Below are 17,434 nucleotides of genomic sequence, written 5' to 3'. Positions count from 1 at the left end.
AATATGAGATATTTGATAATTTGTTTATATTCTTCTGGTTTTGAATGTTATTCTGACCTAACATCATTTGTCTTAGATTTAAAGTACTGAATTGAATAATCAGACTATTATGGTGGAATTTCATTTCATATAAGGATTACCTTTTGCTTTATAATCAGAATTACTTTAAAAAAATTTGCAGTGTTTAAGAATGGTTTATCTAAACAAGTAGTGTCAATCTTTCATTGTTAAGCCAGATTGTTGTTTGGTTGGACAGCAGATGAAGTAATTGGCTTACATTTCATAACTCATGTGATTAAAAAAATCTTTTAAACACTACAGTCACACTCAAGCACAGTTTATTTTAAATACATGTGTGCTCTAACCCACTCTGTTTAAAAAGAAGGAAGGTGGCTAAATGCTTTAGATAGGGTTGCTTGTGGTTGCTAGTGCAGATTCCCATTTCAAGATTCGTTCTTTAATTTTGTAGGTCAGTTGTTCTTTCAGAGTTGATATTCCATGAAGGACTAATTCAAGCCATCTAATCTTAAATGAGACTTAGTCATAAAGTTAGAATACCATTTTTTTTTTTTTCTGTTTAGAACATAGAGAATATTTTCACAGTGATTGGTTTATGCCAGTATGGTATATATAGCACACTTTTTCTTAGTATCTTAAAAGTACAACCTGGGGAGGAAATGAGTAATTAGGTTATTTGGTGATGACAAATCAAATAAAATAATTTAGTGATTCTGACACATTCTGATTTCTTGTATTGAAAAACCCAAATGAACAATCTGTTCTTACTATAGAAAAGTTTACCCCTCGTGATATATAGATAATTAGCTCCACCAGATAGTATTGCTTCCCTTTGAAAAGAGCTAGATAGGGCCGGGCACGGTGGCTCACGCCTGTCATCCCAGCACTTTGGGAGGCCGAGGCGGGCAGATCACCAGGTTAGGAGATTGAGACCATCCTGGCTAACACGGTGAAACCCTGTCTCTGCTAAAAATACAAAAAATTAGCCGGGCCTGGTGGTGGGCGCCTGTAGTCCCAGCTACTCGGGAGGCTGAGGCAGGAGAATGGCGTGAACCCGGCAGGCGGAGCTTGCAGTGAGCCGAGATTGCGCCACTGCACTCCAGCCTGGGCGACAGAGTGAGACTCCGTCTCAAAAAAAAAAAAAAGAGCTAGATATACATAAATTTTTACATACCAGGTTTCTGACCTGGGCAGCTGGATAGTTGGTAATACCTTTATCAAAATGAGAGAAAAAAAATACATTTGAGGGAGAAGATAAATTCAGTTTTGAACCTTTTGAGTTTTAAACATGTACAGTATAACTGAGAGAGATATCTAGTATTTGCATACGCGGGTCCAGACCTTTTAGAACAGTCTTGGACTGTAGATTACAGTTTTGGGAATAATCAGTGAATAGATGGTGATTAACCCATGAGAATGAAAGAGATCAACCTGCAAGTACATGCAAAATGAGAAAAAGACCTAGAACAGACTTTGTTGGACCTCAGCTTTTGTCTTTGGGTTCTGCATTCACGGAGTCAACCAACCACAGATTGAAAATATTTGAAAAAATAAAATAACACAGCAATGAAAAAGTACAAAATTTTAAAAATACAGGATAACAATACATAGCATTTATAGTACATTAGGTATTAGCCTAGAGATGATTGAAAGTATACAAGAGAATGTGCATAGGTTATATGCAAATATTACACCATTTTATATCAGGGACTTGAGCATCCACAGTTTTTGGTATCCACGGGGAGTCCTGAAACCAATCCTTTATGGATATGGAGGGACAACTGTACTGAGACAAAATGGCCAGAGATTCAAGAACAATACTAGAAGATGGCTGGGTGCAGTGGCGCATGCTTGTAATCCCAGCTGCTCGGGAATCTGAGACATGAGAATCACTGGAACCTGGGAGGTGGAGGTTGCAGTGAGCCAAGATGGCGCCACTGCACTCCAGCCTGGGTGACAGAGCAAGACTCCGTCTCAGAAAACAAGAGTAATACCAGAAGAGTATTATGTCATGGAAGCCAAGGAAAAAGAATACTTTATGGAGAGAATGGTCAGCACTGCCAAATAGTACCAAGAGGTCAAGTATGAGGAGAACTAAAGTATCTGTTGGAATAAGGAGATTGGTAGTGACCTTAGAAAGAGCAGTTTCCAGCCAGTGTGGTGGCTCACGCTTGTAATCTCAGCACTTCGGGAAGCCAAGGCAGGTGGATTACCTGAGGCTGGGAGTTGGAGACCAGCCTGACCAACATGGAGAAACCCCATCTCTACTAAAAATAAAAAATTAACTGGGCGTGGTGGCACATGCTTGTAATCCCAGCTACTCGGGAGGCTGAGGCAGGAGAAGCGCTTGAACCCAGGAGATGGAGGTTGCAGTGAACTGAGATCATGCCATTGTACTCCAGCCTAGGCAACAAGAATGAAACTCTGTCTTGGAAAAAGAAAAAGAACAGTTTCCATAGAGTTTTGAGTGTTTGAGCCAGATAGTGGTAGATTGGGGGCAGTGAATGTCAAGTATGGAAACTGAGGTTAGTGTGTAACGGACAGCGCATAAAGGAAAGTTGTCTCTGAAAAAGAAAAAAAACTAGGGATTAGGAAAAATTGATTATTTTAATTCATTTATTCACTCTACAAATTTTTGAGGCCCTCTTTGGTACTGGCATTGGGCATATAATTGTGGTAAGCAATCAACTGCACTGGGTTATGTCTCCAAGGCTGATTGCATGCCTCTCCGCAAGCCCAGAGGCCAGACAGCAAGAAAGACGAGAAACTAGAAACCTAAGCTCTAAGAAGGGAGATAAAACTCTTCTCCCCAAAAGCAAGAGCTTGGAAAAGATGCCTAGAGAAAGGAGCAGTGTATAATAAGAACATAATAGTATGTCCCAGACCCCAGTAAGGAATGTACTCTAAGTAGTATGTAACTTGTCCAGGGGGAGATTTTATCATTCCTTTATACTGCCAAGAAATCCCCAGATTTCATGCAAGATTTATAGTAAAACAGTAATATTTTAACACCAGAGCTTCTGCTGTCAGTAAAGTAGGATGTGTTAAATAAAGGTGAATAATTATCATATGAGCCAAAGGGAATAGAAATCATAATCTGTAGTGTGCATAGTAGGTAACTTATAAGCATGTTGACTTTGCTGATTTGGTGTTAAAATAGTAGTAGTGGAATATAATGTTTGTATTTGACTGGGCATGGTGGCTCACACCTTTAATCCCAGCACTTTGGGAGGCCAAGGCAGGTGGATCACTTGAGGTCAGGAATTCAAGACCAACCTGGCCAACTTGGCGAAACCCTGTCTCTACTAAAAATACCAAAAAAAGAGAAAAATTAGCCAGGCATCATGGCGCACACCTGTAATCTCAGCTACACGGGAGGCTGAGAGCATCGTGGCGCACGCCTGTAATCCCAGCTACTTGGGAAGCTGAGACAGGAGAATCACTTGAACCCAGGAAACAGGTTGCAGTGAGCTGAGATTGTGCCTGGGCAACAGAGTGAGATTCCATCTCGAAAAAAAAGAAAAAAAAAGAATGTTTGTGTTTGCTCACGTTTGAATTAAGAACACTGGAAGGATACAAAAACAAGTTATTTGGGGAGTATTGGACTGGAGTATGACTTTTTGTTCTACTTTTTAATTGAAAGTATTACCTACCTAAAACAACAAAATTAGTAGCAAAAAAGTAAATACATAAAGGAAGAATTAGGGCCCAAGAATTCTGGTTTTCAGTCTGGTCTTTACTTTTTCTGTTATCAATGAGCCATTTTTTTATTTAATGTTTTATTCCTTTGAAATATTTGGATTCCTATAAGCTATCTTTATAATCTCTTTTTGGAGCAAGTATTATTCCAGAGAATTTAAGGATCCTGGAAACTTTTAACTTTGAGATAATTACTGATTATTCTGATGCAGTTTTAAAAAATAAGAGAGATCCCTAGTAACCTTCTCCCAGCCTTCCCTGATAGTAACATCTTGTGTAACTACAGTACAATATTACAAACAAGATATTGACATTGATACAATCTAGCCACTTTATTCAGATTGCATCAATTTTACCTGCACTCATTTGTGTGTGTATGTAATTTAGTTCTATACAATTTCGTCATGTTTATTAATTTGTCTGACAACTACCACAGTCAAGTTACTGAAAGGATTCTCTACTTTTAAAGTGTATGCTTTTGAATCATAAAGTCATTATAGTGGGTTTTTTTTTTTTTTTGGGTCCTTTTAGTGTATTGGAACAACACAAACTAACAAAAGAACAGTGGGAAGAAAGAATACAGAACTGGCATGAAGAACATAGAGGAATGTTAAGGTATTTGGGTAGCTATTTTCTATGTTTTTTTTTCCCCCTCAATTTCATGTCATTACATTCATTATTATTACATTATTTGCAAAAGATTATTTGACTTTTGTAAAGTACTAATTTTTAATTCCAGGTATTTTTGCAACTTTAGTTTGATGTGCTCCTACTTAAATATATTAATTTAGTTTTATTTCACCAGGGAGGATTCTATGATGGAATACCTGAAGATTGCACAAGATCTAGAAATGTATGGAGTCAACTATTTTGAAATAAAAAATAAAAAGGGAACTGAATTGTGGCTAGGTGTTGATGCTTTGGGTCTGAATATTTATGAGCATGATGACAAGTAAGTAAATTAGTTGCATAGTGAACTAGTCATTGTTAGTGGTCCAAATGACTTTAATCTTATGTCTTGTTTTTCAGAGTAGTTTCTTGTCTTGATTACCCTTACTACTATTTGTAAACTAAAAGGTTAGTTAATGCTACATAGACTTGTAGATATTTTATCTCCATTTTCTTATCACCTTGCAGTTTCTGAGTTTTACTTTTCAGTGTATTTATCAAATGAGATGATTCGCTTTTAATTGTATTGTGCTGCTTTAACTCTTGTGAGTTATGTCTAGTAACTTAATTAAAATTTGCTCCCTCGATAGATGAGAAATAATTCTGTAAAATGCTATTATGCTTGCCAAATAGGTTGAAATTGAACATACATAAGAAATCAGGAGCAATGAGAGAATGAATTCAATAAATATGTCTGTTATATCTTAGAGGATTTTTTTGAACATTTATATATAGGAATTGTTTTGAATATGTTTGGACATTAATACAATAGAATATCCCTGTATTATGCATATTGAACACTGTAATTATATCTTGAAATTGACCGAATATTTTTTATTATATACATATAATTCATCAATATTTTATTATATATAACATATTTACATATACATATTATATATGTACTATATAAATACATGGGTAAATACTATATAGAGACAGTATATTATACACATACACATGCAGTATAAAATACATCAGACTCTTTTCAGGATTAAAACTACAATTGTCTTAGACTTTATTTACCATACCACATAAGCATCTAAGTGTATGCCAGTAATTAATACCTTTTCCTGAGGCATTATTCTTTATTCTAGGTTGGCTCCCGAATTTTAGTTTTTATTATTACAGATATCTAATAAAATACTACTTTCAAAGCATATGTTATTCCAAACAAGAGCATTTTACTATTTTTTATGTTTTTATTACAAAGCAAGTTAGAATGTTATGTCATTCAGAAGAGAAATTTTTGAAAAGGAAAAATGACTTCAAGACTGATTTTTGTGAACTGAATCTTTCTTTTTTGTTTTAGAGAATGGGATCTTGCTATGTTGCCCAGGCTGGTCTTGAACCCCTGGCCTCTAGCAATCCTCCCGCCTCTGCCTTCTCCAGTGCTGAGATTACAGGCACGAGCCACTGTGCCTGGCTTCTTCATTTTTTTGGTGATGGTTGTTCAGGTACATATTGGAGCAATTTTTTTAAATGTTAAAAATGTTATTGTATTAGCCTCCAGGCTTACCTCACAAGATTGTTGTGAGAATTATATGAGGCAATTGCTTTAGAATTTTTCAAATCAGCATATAAATGTAGCATAGTGTTATCTAAAATACTATGTTGCATTCCTGCAGTCTTCGTTTTAAGCAGCTTACTTTGACTTATATCAGGGGCCACGAGAGGGCAGTATAACACATGCATATTGAGTAAAGAATGTTTTACGTAGTTAAGACTTTGCTGTGCTGCAATACCTATTCTGCTTGAGAACTAAAAGGAATATAAATAGGTAACAATTCATGCTGTGTTGTCAGAAGCCTGGCTAAAAGATGTCTTCTGGCTGGTATGGGTGTCAAAATCATTTCTCAGTCTTAGTTATTAGGACAGTAGGACAATAGTGATGCTTTTGGTGGGTAGTCTGAAACAGTAAAATACATGAAAAGGCAGAAATAAAATCACTTATTCCAATATGATTCCCTATGTCTTTGTGTGTAGAATGGTAAAAAGGAGGCAGCTGCTATGTATAGTCTCAAGAGTTTAAATGCCATCTCTACCATTTATGTAAATATGTATGTGAGTGTTTAAAATTTTTAAGTTGAGATATAATTTATATACCATAAGATTCTTTCAAATATACTGAAAATTAAATATTTTTAGTATATTCATGAATATCCAGACATTTTCAAATTAAACACAGGAAGGAAGTACTGTTTTTTTTGTTTTTTTGTTTTTTTGTTTTTTTCAGTAACTTGCCCATAATTCACATGAGAAGGTATAAAGGCCTTTTTTTTTTTCTGCCCCCTTCTTACACATATTTAAACTGTAGTTGTAGCTTGAATCCAAACAGAATAAAAACCGAACAGCTAGTTCAAACCCCGAGTCTCAGTTCTACATTCGGGTCACCAGGTAGTTTTTTAAGATAATTTTAGGAAAATATACTGCTTTTAAGGTTCATGACACCTTTATGAAATCTTTGGACAGTTATTTGTTTTATGTGATTTATCAATTTTCCCCTTAAAAGATAAGGTCAACAGTAGTTATGAATTAGTTAATACATTTTGAAAATCTGGAACTCTTAAGATTGGTCATTCAGACAGTTTAGGTCCTAAACAGGAATTTTATTCATTGTTTCCTGCCTTTAATTAAAGAGATGCTCTCATTTTTTAAGGTTAACACCTAAAATTGGTTTTCCCTGGAGTGAAATCAGAAATATTTCATTTAATGACAAAAAATTTGTTATAAAGCCAATCGACAAAAAGGCACCTGTAAGTAATTTCTTTAATGTTTTGTGTATTAACTGTTTAGTATCTGCTACTTGCCTGTGATATCACTTGAAGAATAACAGTGTTCATTTATTAAATTGCTTCTGAGGAACACTCTCTTTCCATAGGTCGGCTTTCCCAGTGACGAGATAATATATGTTAATAAAAATTCAAAGCTTTAATTTTTTTAAAGTAAGATGTAAATATTAGAATTTTATTTTATTTGAGATTCAGTTATAAATGGGCAATATTTATTAGGCTAACGAAAACAATCACCATTCCTAAGAAGCAGTTTTAAAGCATTTCTTCATTGGTGACTAGAATTTAGTAGAGGTAGCCCTGTTCTAAATTAACTTCGTTTATACATTTTTGCCTTATGAACTTTGTATTTTTGTATCTTGAAAACTTTAACTTAAGAAATCTTTTTATTTAAATAGATTTTTAAAGTTCCTCTAATGTCAAGTATACTCTAGTATCCTAACCCTGTTAGTTATTGGAAAGATAAAAGTAAGGAGAACAGGCTGGGTGCAATGGTTCAGGCCCATAATCCCAGCACTTTGGGAGGCTTGAGAGTGGCACATCACCTGAGGTGAGGAGTTCGAGACCAGCCTGGCCAACGTGGTGAAACCTCATCTCTACTGAAAATACAAATATTAGCCAGATGTGGTGGCGCATGCCTGTAGTCCCAGCTACTCGGGAGGCTGAGGCATGAGAATTGCTTGAACCCGGGAGGCAGAGGTTGGAGTGCACTGAGATTGCACCACTGCGCTCCAGCCTGGGTGACAGTGAGATTCTGTCTCAAAAAAACAAACCAAAAAAAAAACCAATTTTAGGTTAAAAAAAACTCTATGGCCATGAACGAAGAACCAATTTTGACATTAATGGCAAATGGCATATAAGGAACAGGTACTCATAGTTACTTTGGAGAACGAAAAGGAATAAATGACGTTTAATGTATTGCAAGGATAAGAATATTAGCCTCTTTACAAAACTGGTAGGATATGAAAAGGTGAGGGACCAGTTATGTGAAAGTATGTCATACACACTGGGAGTTATGAAATTGTATGACTTCTTGATTTCTAAGCTATATGTAATATGACATTAAAATTCATACCTCATGTTAAAATTTAGTACAGATTGTTATGAGAGAGAAGATCCTTCAGGAAGATTTTAAATTCAGAATACTTTATGTTTAGGATTTTGTTTTTTATGCACCTCGTCTGAGAATCAATAAGCGGATTTTGGCCTTATGTATGGGAAACCATGAACTATACATGCGAAGAAGGAAGCCTGATACTATTGAAGTTCAACAGATGAAGGCTCAGGCTAGGGAGGAGAAACATCAGAAGCAGTTGGAAAGGTATGGAGTTTTTGACCTTTCACTTTTAATTGATAGGAGTAAACTATCTAAAATTTAAGACTGCTCAGCTTTTTAAATGTACCTTAAATTTGTATTTTTTAGTATTTTCATTATATTAAAATTCAAAGACAGTACTATCACTCTATCCTTTAACAGAAGTATGTATACTTTACAAGTTAGAAATCTTTGACAGATATCTTGGAGAAAATAGCTTTTTGTGACTCATTTCTTGCTTTTCACTGATAGACATTGTTTTAGGTATAGTAGTTTGAAATTTTCAAAATTGTTTTACTTGTGACTTGTATTTCTTAATTTTTTCAGGGTAAGAGTGTGCTGAATATATAACTTTGAAACAATGTCAGTGACATTGTAGAACACAACTGAAACGTCACTGTGCCACGTAGGGTAACGTCAGCACTCCTTGCCAAAGACCCTAATCTTTTTAACTCTGTTTCTCTTAGACTTAAAAAAGAAACAGTTAAATATATTAGATTGATAATTTTTAAAATTGAATGATAGTGAATAAAATTCATATCAACCCTGGAATCAGATTACTGGGTCCAATAACATTTATTCCCAAATCTGGTTTTAGATTAATTTCAACTTTGTGCTTTATTGAAAAATTTAGAGGCCAAACTAAAGTTAACCTGTATTGCATAAATCTTTATGGAACAACGTGATAGTTTTAGAAATAGAGTAGGTCCTTAAAAAAAAATTGAAGAGCCCTAAACATAAATATTTTAAATATTGGATATAAGGTACTTTGTATCTAGTAATTAAGGAAGCCATCTGCTAGATACCGTTTTGCTACTATATTTTTAGGTTTTATATTGAATGATTTTTTTTTCTTATTCAACAACTGTTCTGTGTAATTAAGAGATTGTATTGATTTTTACCTATTTTGTAATATTAACTCAAATTATCTGCCTTAGAGAAGTTAACCACATAACAAAACATTTTTTATATGGGTATGAAGCTTGTCAATAATTACTGATCCCACTATTAAAGATACTAAGTTGGTGAGCTGAGCATGGTGGCATGTGCCTGTAGTCCCAGTTGCTTGGGAGGCTGAGGCAGGAGGATTGCTTGAGCATAGGAGTTTGAAGACAATTGGGGCAACAGGCAACATGCAACATAGTAAGATCCTTTCTCTTAAAAAAAAAAAAAAAAGATAATGAGTTGGGTTGTTAACTCTGACGGGCTCTGTCCTTTTTTATTGTGGTCGTGTGCTTTAGCATTACATTGTGGTTCTAATCTTAAATGCTTTTTAAAAATACTCTTTATTGGGCTTTACTTTCTATACAGTACATTCTTATTCATCATAGCCTTGCATTTGCCTCTGTCAAAGGAAAGACTTCTTTTAGTTTCTACTTAATTTTTTTTTTTTTTTTTTTTTAAGTAGAGACGAGGTTTCTCCATGTTGGTCATACTGGTCTCGAACTCCTGACCTTGTGATCTGCCTGCCTCGACCTCCCAAAGTGCTGGGATTACAGGCGGGAGCCACCGCGTCCAGCCAGTTTCTACTTAATTTTTAAAAATCATCTTAAAGCTTTCACTGTCTCTTTAAGGTCTTCTAGCATGAGATAAATGAGGAATTACTTTTTGTACAGTTCCTCTATCTCATACTCATCACTCTGTATTATGCCTACTGTTCTGCTCATTCATAATGTTGGTATGTTATTTACATTCTCAACTTACTATATTTATATGTCCTCTATTTCATGGCTTATAGAGGAGTACTGTATGGCTTCTAGTACAGGTAGTGTGTTTACTTAGTATCATTTGGTAATGGTGCTATATTTTAGTTACTCTAAGGCTTAGATGGAAGTGGAAGACTTAAGGTTCTTTTTTGGCACAATAATCCATAGCCCGGATAAATGTTAGAGTTCTTCATTAGTAAGCATTTATTGGCTGCTTTATACTTAGTTGGAATTCAGTAACTTTTATTCAGTTTGAATGCCTAGGAGATACATTATTCTAGTCACCTAGGAATTGGCAGTCTTTCAGAAATGACATGCTGAGTCGTTTATTCCCTGCTTTAGGGGTCAGAGAGAGAGAATTGGCAACTGTATGTGTGGAAACAATTTGGATTAAGCCCACTGGCAAAGTAGCCAGCAGACATACCTGGGAGAATGCTCAGAGGTATGCTGCCTGTGCTGCTAGACTCTCTTGGGCAAGAACAGTAGTTGGGAAAGAGTAGCAAAGAGACCTCTTTCCCTACAATACTTTGGTATATTTGGCTATATTTACTCCCTATAATTTTCATAACTTTGGGGTTTTTTTGGCAATGAAAATGACCTTGTACACAATGGGTTGGTTATTACATGTAGTCTTTGCTCTTAAATTATTTGCATCCAAATTGAATTATGACTCATAATTTTTGCACGTTTTTGTATGGCTAAAATTGTTTCCACATGTAAAAACTGAAAGCCCCAAGTTTACAGTTTAGAGTTACATACCCAGGCACCAATTGTAGGTTAGCTGTGGGAGATTCTGCATCAAGGCTGGCTAGTGTCATACGAAGAACACAGGCTTTGTAACTAGATAAATCTGAGTTTGACTACTCTTCTAACACTCATCAAACAGGTAATTTTGAGCCTGTGTTTCCTTGCTGTTAATATGAAAATAATATTTTTACCTTCAAGGGTTTTTGTAAGAAAGCATGACAGTGGTATACAGGCATTTAGCAAAGTACCCGATATAATAAAAAGTAGACATTATAGTAATTCCTAATATTATTATAAACTAAGTTGGATATGTTTTTAATATTCACGGAAGAAAAATGTAATTGAACCCGCTTGATCTTTAAAAAGTAAGGTATTCTAAAGTAATTTTTTGCATGTTAATACAAGGAATAATAGTTTATTAACGTTATTTATGTCCTTGAAATAGAACAACTGCATTGAAATGAGTGTTTTCAAACCCAAACTCCAAATAAAAATATCTGCATCTATTGTTAGAATAATCACAAAAGACTTCGTGAGGAAAGTGGGACTAAGGCTTGAAGGTTAGAGAGAGGGAGAGATATGTTCAGAATAAGCAGCCAGTATAGATGAATATGTAGAGATAAAAATATTTGTGATGTGCCTATGGGCCAGTGAGGTCCTCTCAAATGAACAGCATTTGGGGGAGCAGCAAGATCTTCTTGTTTCGTAAAGGAGACAAGACAGGCCTACAAAAATTAGGTATCACTGAGTAATGTAAAGGGTTGAAGGCATTTGTATTATTTGAATGAAGTGTTGGCTGGAGATGGCTATAGTCAGGGTAGGATTCTTGTAAAATGTGAGATACGAGCCTCACAGAGTACAGTAAACTACAACGTGTTTTAAATATTATTATCAGGTTAAGTATCTGCTGTATACTTACTGCATTTTTCAATAGGAAGACCATTCACCACCCCCTCCCAATGCCAACTTGCATGTAGCCAGATTATCTTGATTCTCTTTTTGTGCTTCCATATCTCCTTCACCTCCATCCCTGAAGAACAAATGAAACATCAGTAGGGAAAAGGTAAATAAAACCAGCACATCCATCTCCAGAAAGGGCCATATATGCCAGAGCTGGATCTGAAAGGCTCTTAGTTGGTGGAATATGATGGTAGCCTTCTGGTTGAGATCTGGTTTGCAGTGTAAGTCCTCGAGAATTGTCTTGCGACTTTGGGAAAGGAGTAGGGGGAAGATAGTTGGCTTGGGAACTGTGGCACAACTGGATGTGATTGCATAGAGGCTGGGGAGTGGTTGGGTAGTCTAATCAACATCCTAGGGTGGCAGACAACCTGGCATGGAAAAGAATAGCTTTTGGCCATACTAGCAATTACTTGAAAAGTACTGTGCTTTTGCTTCTTTAGCTTTCATACAAAGCCTGATGTTTTAGCTATCTGAAGAACACAGAAAGGTCAGCAGCTGCTGTGGGGGCCACCAGGCCTTTCTTTTGCCCGGAGAGATTGGGAAACACAAATTTTCCCTTAAACTCATGTCTTCAAGAAGTGTGGAAGCTTGTAACTCCTTAAATCTCTTTGCCTGTATATGCTTTATCAATTGAAATAGGATGAAGAGAAAGAGGTGAATGTCCTGCAGAGTGAGCCCAAGTACTGGAGTTAGGAATAGTTATTGGCTCTTCCTCCTTGCTGTTGAGAAAGTACCTCATAGGCATAGGGAACTCCAGAACAGAGATGGAGCTTCCCTTGCATGAATGACCACCAGGCCCTAGTTTTTTTGTTCTTTATTTGGCAGGGTCTTGCTCAGTTGCCTGCCAGGCTGGAGCACAATGGCGTGATCATAGCTCACTGCAACGTTGTCCTCCTGGGCACAAGTGATCCTCCCATCTTTGCCTCCTGAGTAACCAGGACTATGGGTACACACCACCATGCCTGGCTAATTTTTTATTCTTATTTTTAGAAGAGATGAGGTCTCGCTATGTTGCCCTAGTCTTGAACTCCTAACCTCAAGCAGTCTTCCCACCTTTGCCTCCCAGTGTGGTGGGATCTTAGGCATGAACCACCATGCCCAGCCTCTCTAGATTCCTAAATGGTGGAAGGATTCATTAAACTAGCAGTGAGGTGTGGTGACCCTTCATGTTTTGAGTTGGTGCACTAGGAGGTCACCATCAGTGTCTGACCTCTTGCTGACTTGTGACACCTCTACTTGTTTGCCCCAAAGGGGAGCTCTCTTTCTGTTTTAGGGGAAAATGGGTATCTAGGAGCTGCAGGAATTTTAAAATTTAGGTTTATAAATAAGGGAGAAATCTTTGATAGCAAAACTTTGCTAATAAGTTTATCAGAGACTGCAACTTGAGAAACTACAGAGTTTTTTGCTTGAAATTCAGAATTGACAGCAGCTGGCAATGCTGTCTTTTTGTGGAACATTAAAGCATACTCAGATAAGTTTCAGAGATGGAATCATAACTGATTTTTTAAGTTATTAAAGTAGTGATTTGAGTATTGATTCAACTTAAGTAAACAATATTGTCTGATAAGAGTTTCCCCGTGTGACTTTTATTTCTGTTTATATTTTTGGCCCCCAACATAGATTCTGACCCATGGTAGTCTCTTGGTAGATGTTTGATGAATGAATTTGGCAGTATTATTTAAAAGAAACACTCTCATCAGGCCCATGGCAGATGCAGCTAAATGATCAAGGCATTTTTCCCACTGAACTCTGATGATATTTTTTGAGATCATTAGCCACCTACTATCATTCTAATGGAATTGTGAAAGGATGTGAAATTGATTTGTCATCTTGTATCTAGGCATAAATGGGTACTACCCAAGAAACTAACTTGGATTAATTCGTTTTTAATGATTGAAAATTGTTGCCCTCCCTGTTGTAAGATACGTGCCTTTGTTTGCTCCCTTCAGTCCTTTATTATTTCCCCAGTGGAGGGCTCCTGTTAATCTAAAGATGGCATTTTTGGGGGGCATGGCAACTGTGTGGTTAACTCTTTTGGTGCTGACATTTAATTTGTTGTCAGAGTTCATCCCATATGCGAATGGTAAATCTAATTTTTCCCCCACTAAAGTGTGCCATATAAGCATGTTCTATACACAGGGATATATTTGACAGTTATACTTTACTAGCAGTTTTGTAAACTCATCTTTTGAAGATATTTCTAAATGTCTAAGTTTTTAATATTTTTAAAAAATAGTCTCAGTGGTCTTTATTGTGAACGCACAATAAGTAATACATTGGAACCCAGCACATTATATACATACATGAGTGTATGTATGTCGTAGTCCTGTACTTTTAACTATATATACTATTTTGAACACAAGTATAATACAGTGAAAACTCTGTTAAAATATTTATGCTGTCGTTTCTTCTTAGTCGATTCAGTTCTTAGGGTTCACGTGAATAATATTTCCAATTATTACTATTTTATTTCAATAGTTTTTGGAGTATAGGTGGTTTCTGGTTACATGAGGGTTCTATCATGGTGAATTCTGAGATTTTAGCGCACCTGTCACTTGAGCAGTGTACACTATACCCAATATGTAGTCTTTTGTCCCTCACCCCACTCCCAGCCATTCCCTCTCAAGTCCCCAAAGTTGATTATATTACTCAGTCTTTGCATCCTCATAGCTTTGCTTCCACTTTATGAGTGTGAACATATGGCATTTGTGTGTTCTGAGTTACTTCACTTAGAATCATGGCCTTCACCTTCATCCAAGTTGCTGCAGAAGACATTATTTTGTTCCTTTTTATGCAGAGTAGTATTCCATCACATGAATAATATTTCTATTAATTTGTAACAGCAATTGCAATTCCTTTTAAGGGCACAATTAGAGAATGAAAAGAAGAAAAGAGAAATAGCAGAAAAGGAAAAGGAAAGAATAGAACGTGAAAAGGAAGAGCTAATGGAACGTCTGAAGCAAATTGAAGAGCAGACAATTAAAGCCCAGAAAGGTAAAAGCTTCTTTTTGAGAATGGATTAAAAATTATTATTGCTTTGTTATCAGATAGTGGTATTTTTTTTACTACTCTTATACCTTATTTGTTATATAGGACAATTGTGTATTTAATTGCCAAATTAATACTTAGTAGAATCACTTCATAAACATGTTTCACTAAGACAGATTCATTTAATATAGTGCTGATGTTTCTCTTAAACACGCAAATATTTTTCTTAGTTTTTTATTTTAAACATGCAAATATTTTTCATATGTATTCTTAAATAATTGTAAATGACTGTATATATGGGCTCTATAAACAGAAAACACATATCCAATACATTACGGCATTTAAACAAAAATATGCAATGCTTTATGGCTGTATAAGTAAGGCATTTAAGTAATTTAAAGTAATTTAAGCTATTCTGACTATATGAACTTTTTTGGAACTCAGTTCCTGAAGGTTTTATTTTATTCTACTAGAAAATACACAACACAGAGATGTGTTATTTTTTTGTTTGTTTTTGGTAATATGTTTGGAAGAACTTACTTCTTAGGCAATATATAACCAAAGTGCTACTGTATATAGAAAGGATACACTGGATTTATAATATGTGGTTTATATTAAGTAACTTTAGGATATACTACTTTCACTCAGCAAATAGTGGAGAAAGCAAGAAAAAAAAGTATTGCATGAATAAAATGTTTTTCTCCTCTCTAAGCAGCAAGCTCTCAGAGGTAACATGAAGTCTACACTATTTATAAAAGCTCTATTTAATAACCTGCTTTCCTGCAATTGGTGAAACAAGCTATTCAGTTCTGTTGGAAATAGCCAACACGGGTTGAATATCCCTTGTGTAATGCTTGGGAACAGAAGTATTCCGATTTTGGGATGTTTGCATTGTCCTATTGAGCATTTCAAATCTGAAAATCCAAAATCTCAGCTTTTTTTTTTGAGAGACACAGTCTTGCTCTGTCATCCGTGCTGAAGTACAGTGGCATGATTTTGGCTCGCTGCAACCCTGCCTTCCGGGTTCAAACTGTTCTCCTGCCTGAGCCTCCCAAGTAGCTGGTATTACAGGCGTATTCCACCAGGCCAAGCTAATTTTTGTATTTTTAGTAGAGAGAGGGTTTCGCCATGTTGGCCAGACTGGTCTTGACCTCCTGACTTCAAGTGATCCACCCGCCTCGGCCTCCTAAAGTATTGGGATTCTTTGAATGTCATGTTGGTGCTTAAAAAGTTTTAGATTTTGGAGCATTTCAGATTTCAGATTTTTTGGATTAGGGATACTCAGTCTTTAGTCTTATTTAAGATATATTTTGATTTCTAACACCAGCCTGCTGTGGTGGAGACATACTCTTGAGCAATGAGTAGAATAATTGTAAGGGAGAGTAGCTAGAGGGGAAAGCCACAAAAATTGCTATAAATGCACAAGCTGATTGATCATTTCATTTCCAAAGAGGATTAGAAAAATACTTCTAGGAGAATAAATAGTAATAACCTAGGTTTTATTCTTACTCATTGGAAGACTCACTTCTCAGAGCCATGAAAGCCCTAGAAACTAATTCAGCTCAATGCCCAAGGGTAGTAAAGCATTTGTTTTCAAACCACAACTCAGGGGCAGAACTCATTTCCTGAATTGCACTTGGTGCTGTTTCTGCCACCCTAGGTACCTTTTTTAAAAAATCGATCAGAAAAGACATTTATGAAGTGTTCCTACTTTGTGCTGCATTCTAGGAATACAAAGATTTAGCATAGATGGGAGTAAAGCCTGTAATTGACAGAAATACATACATAAACATATTAATAAAGTGAGATAATGTGTGCTAAGTGCCATGTGAATAGTATAGGCAATGCTCCTAGAGGAAGAATGCTGTAAAAAATGTGGATTGTACTGAAGTATGTTAAAGTTTAAAAACATTACTGATCTGATTTTAAAGAAAATATTAAATCATGGCACTTTATCATTGATATGTTTTCTGGAGAAAATAGCTATTTACTAAGTCTTTCAATCTCATTTAGGGTATATAATAAAAATGTTAATGATTTACAAGTTAAGAAGCACTAGAGAATATAAAGAAGAAAGAATAGAAGAAAGAATATAGAGCATTCCTACCAAGATAATTTCAAATCAGTCATCTTAAGGCAAAGGACATCCAATTTTTAAAAAATTTCTTCTAATAAAGCTTGCCCAGGCTGTCCTAAAGTCTGCACGATTGTCTTGTAATTTATGCTAATTCTCATACAAATTCAGTAACTTTGGCCATATCTAAGTCGTGATTTAATAGACCAATTTGTAATTTTTTATTTAAGAAGGAACTTTTTTATACTTACTGTAATTTTATTTAAATTTTTAAATTTGAAGTCATTATTTTAAGTGAATCATTAATTAATGATTAATCAGGGTCTCATAATTAATCCGGGTCTTTTTCTGTTGCACGGGGTGGAGTGCAGTGGTGTGATCAAGGCTTACTGTAGCCTCAAACTCCTGGGCTCAAGTGATTCTCCCGCATTGGTGTCCCAAAGTGCTGGGATTATAGGCATGAGCC

At 35.7% G+C, this 17,434-nt stretch overlaps 1 protein-coding gene across 4 annotated transcripts in view; it reads left to right on the top strand.

Annotated features, from left to right (window-relative positions):
• RDX (radixin) overlaps positions 1–17,434 on the top strand; it is a 95,320-nt gene that overhangs the window by 34,740 nt on the left and 43,146 nt on the right. For 2 of the 4 annotated variants that reach the window (XM_023208200.1, XM_023208203.1), the window contains 5 exons: positions 4,249–4,332; positions 4,523–4,669; positions 7,046–7,142; positions 8,336–8,499; positions 14,770–14,900. In XM_023208200.1, the coding sequence (XP_023063968.1) occupies positions 4,249–4,332; positions 4,523–4,669; positions 7,046–7,142; positions 8,336–8,499; positions 14,770–14,900 (623 nt within the window). The remainder of the gene's footprint in view (positions 1–4,248; positions 4,333–4,522; positions 4,670–7,045; positions 7,143–8,335; positions 8,500–14,769; positions 14,901–17,434) is intronic. The other 2 variants (XM_023208202.1, XM_023208201.1) reach the window with 2 other exon arrangements.

Source organism: Piliocolobus tephrosceles, chromosome 13 (genome assembly GCF_002776525.5).
Source record: "Piliocolobus tephrosceles isolate RC106 chromosome 13, ASM277652v3, whole genome shotgun sequence".
In the NCBI taxonomy this organism is placed as follows: domain Eukaryota; kingdom Metazoa; phylum Chordata; class Mammalia; order Primates; family Cercopithecidae; genus Piliocolobus; species Piliocolobus tephrosceles.
The sequence above is the reverse complement of the archived record's forward strand: the minus strand, read 5'-3'. Positions and strand labels throughout refer to the sequence as shown.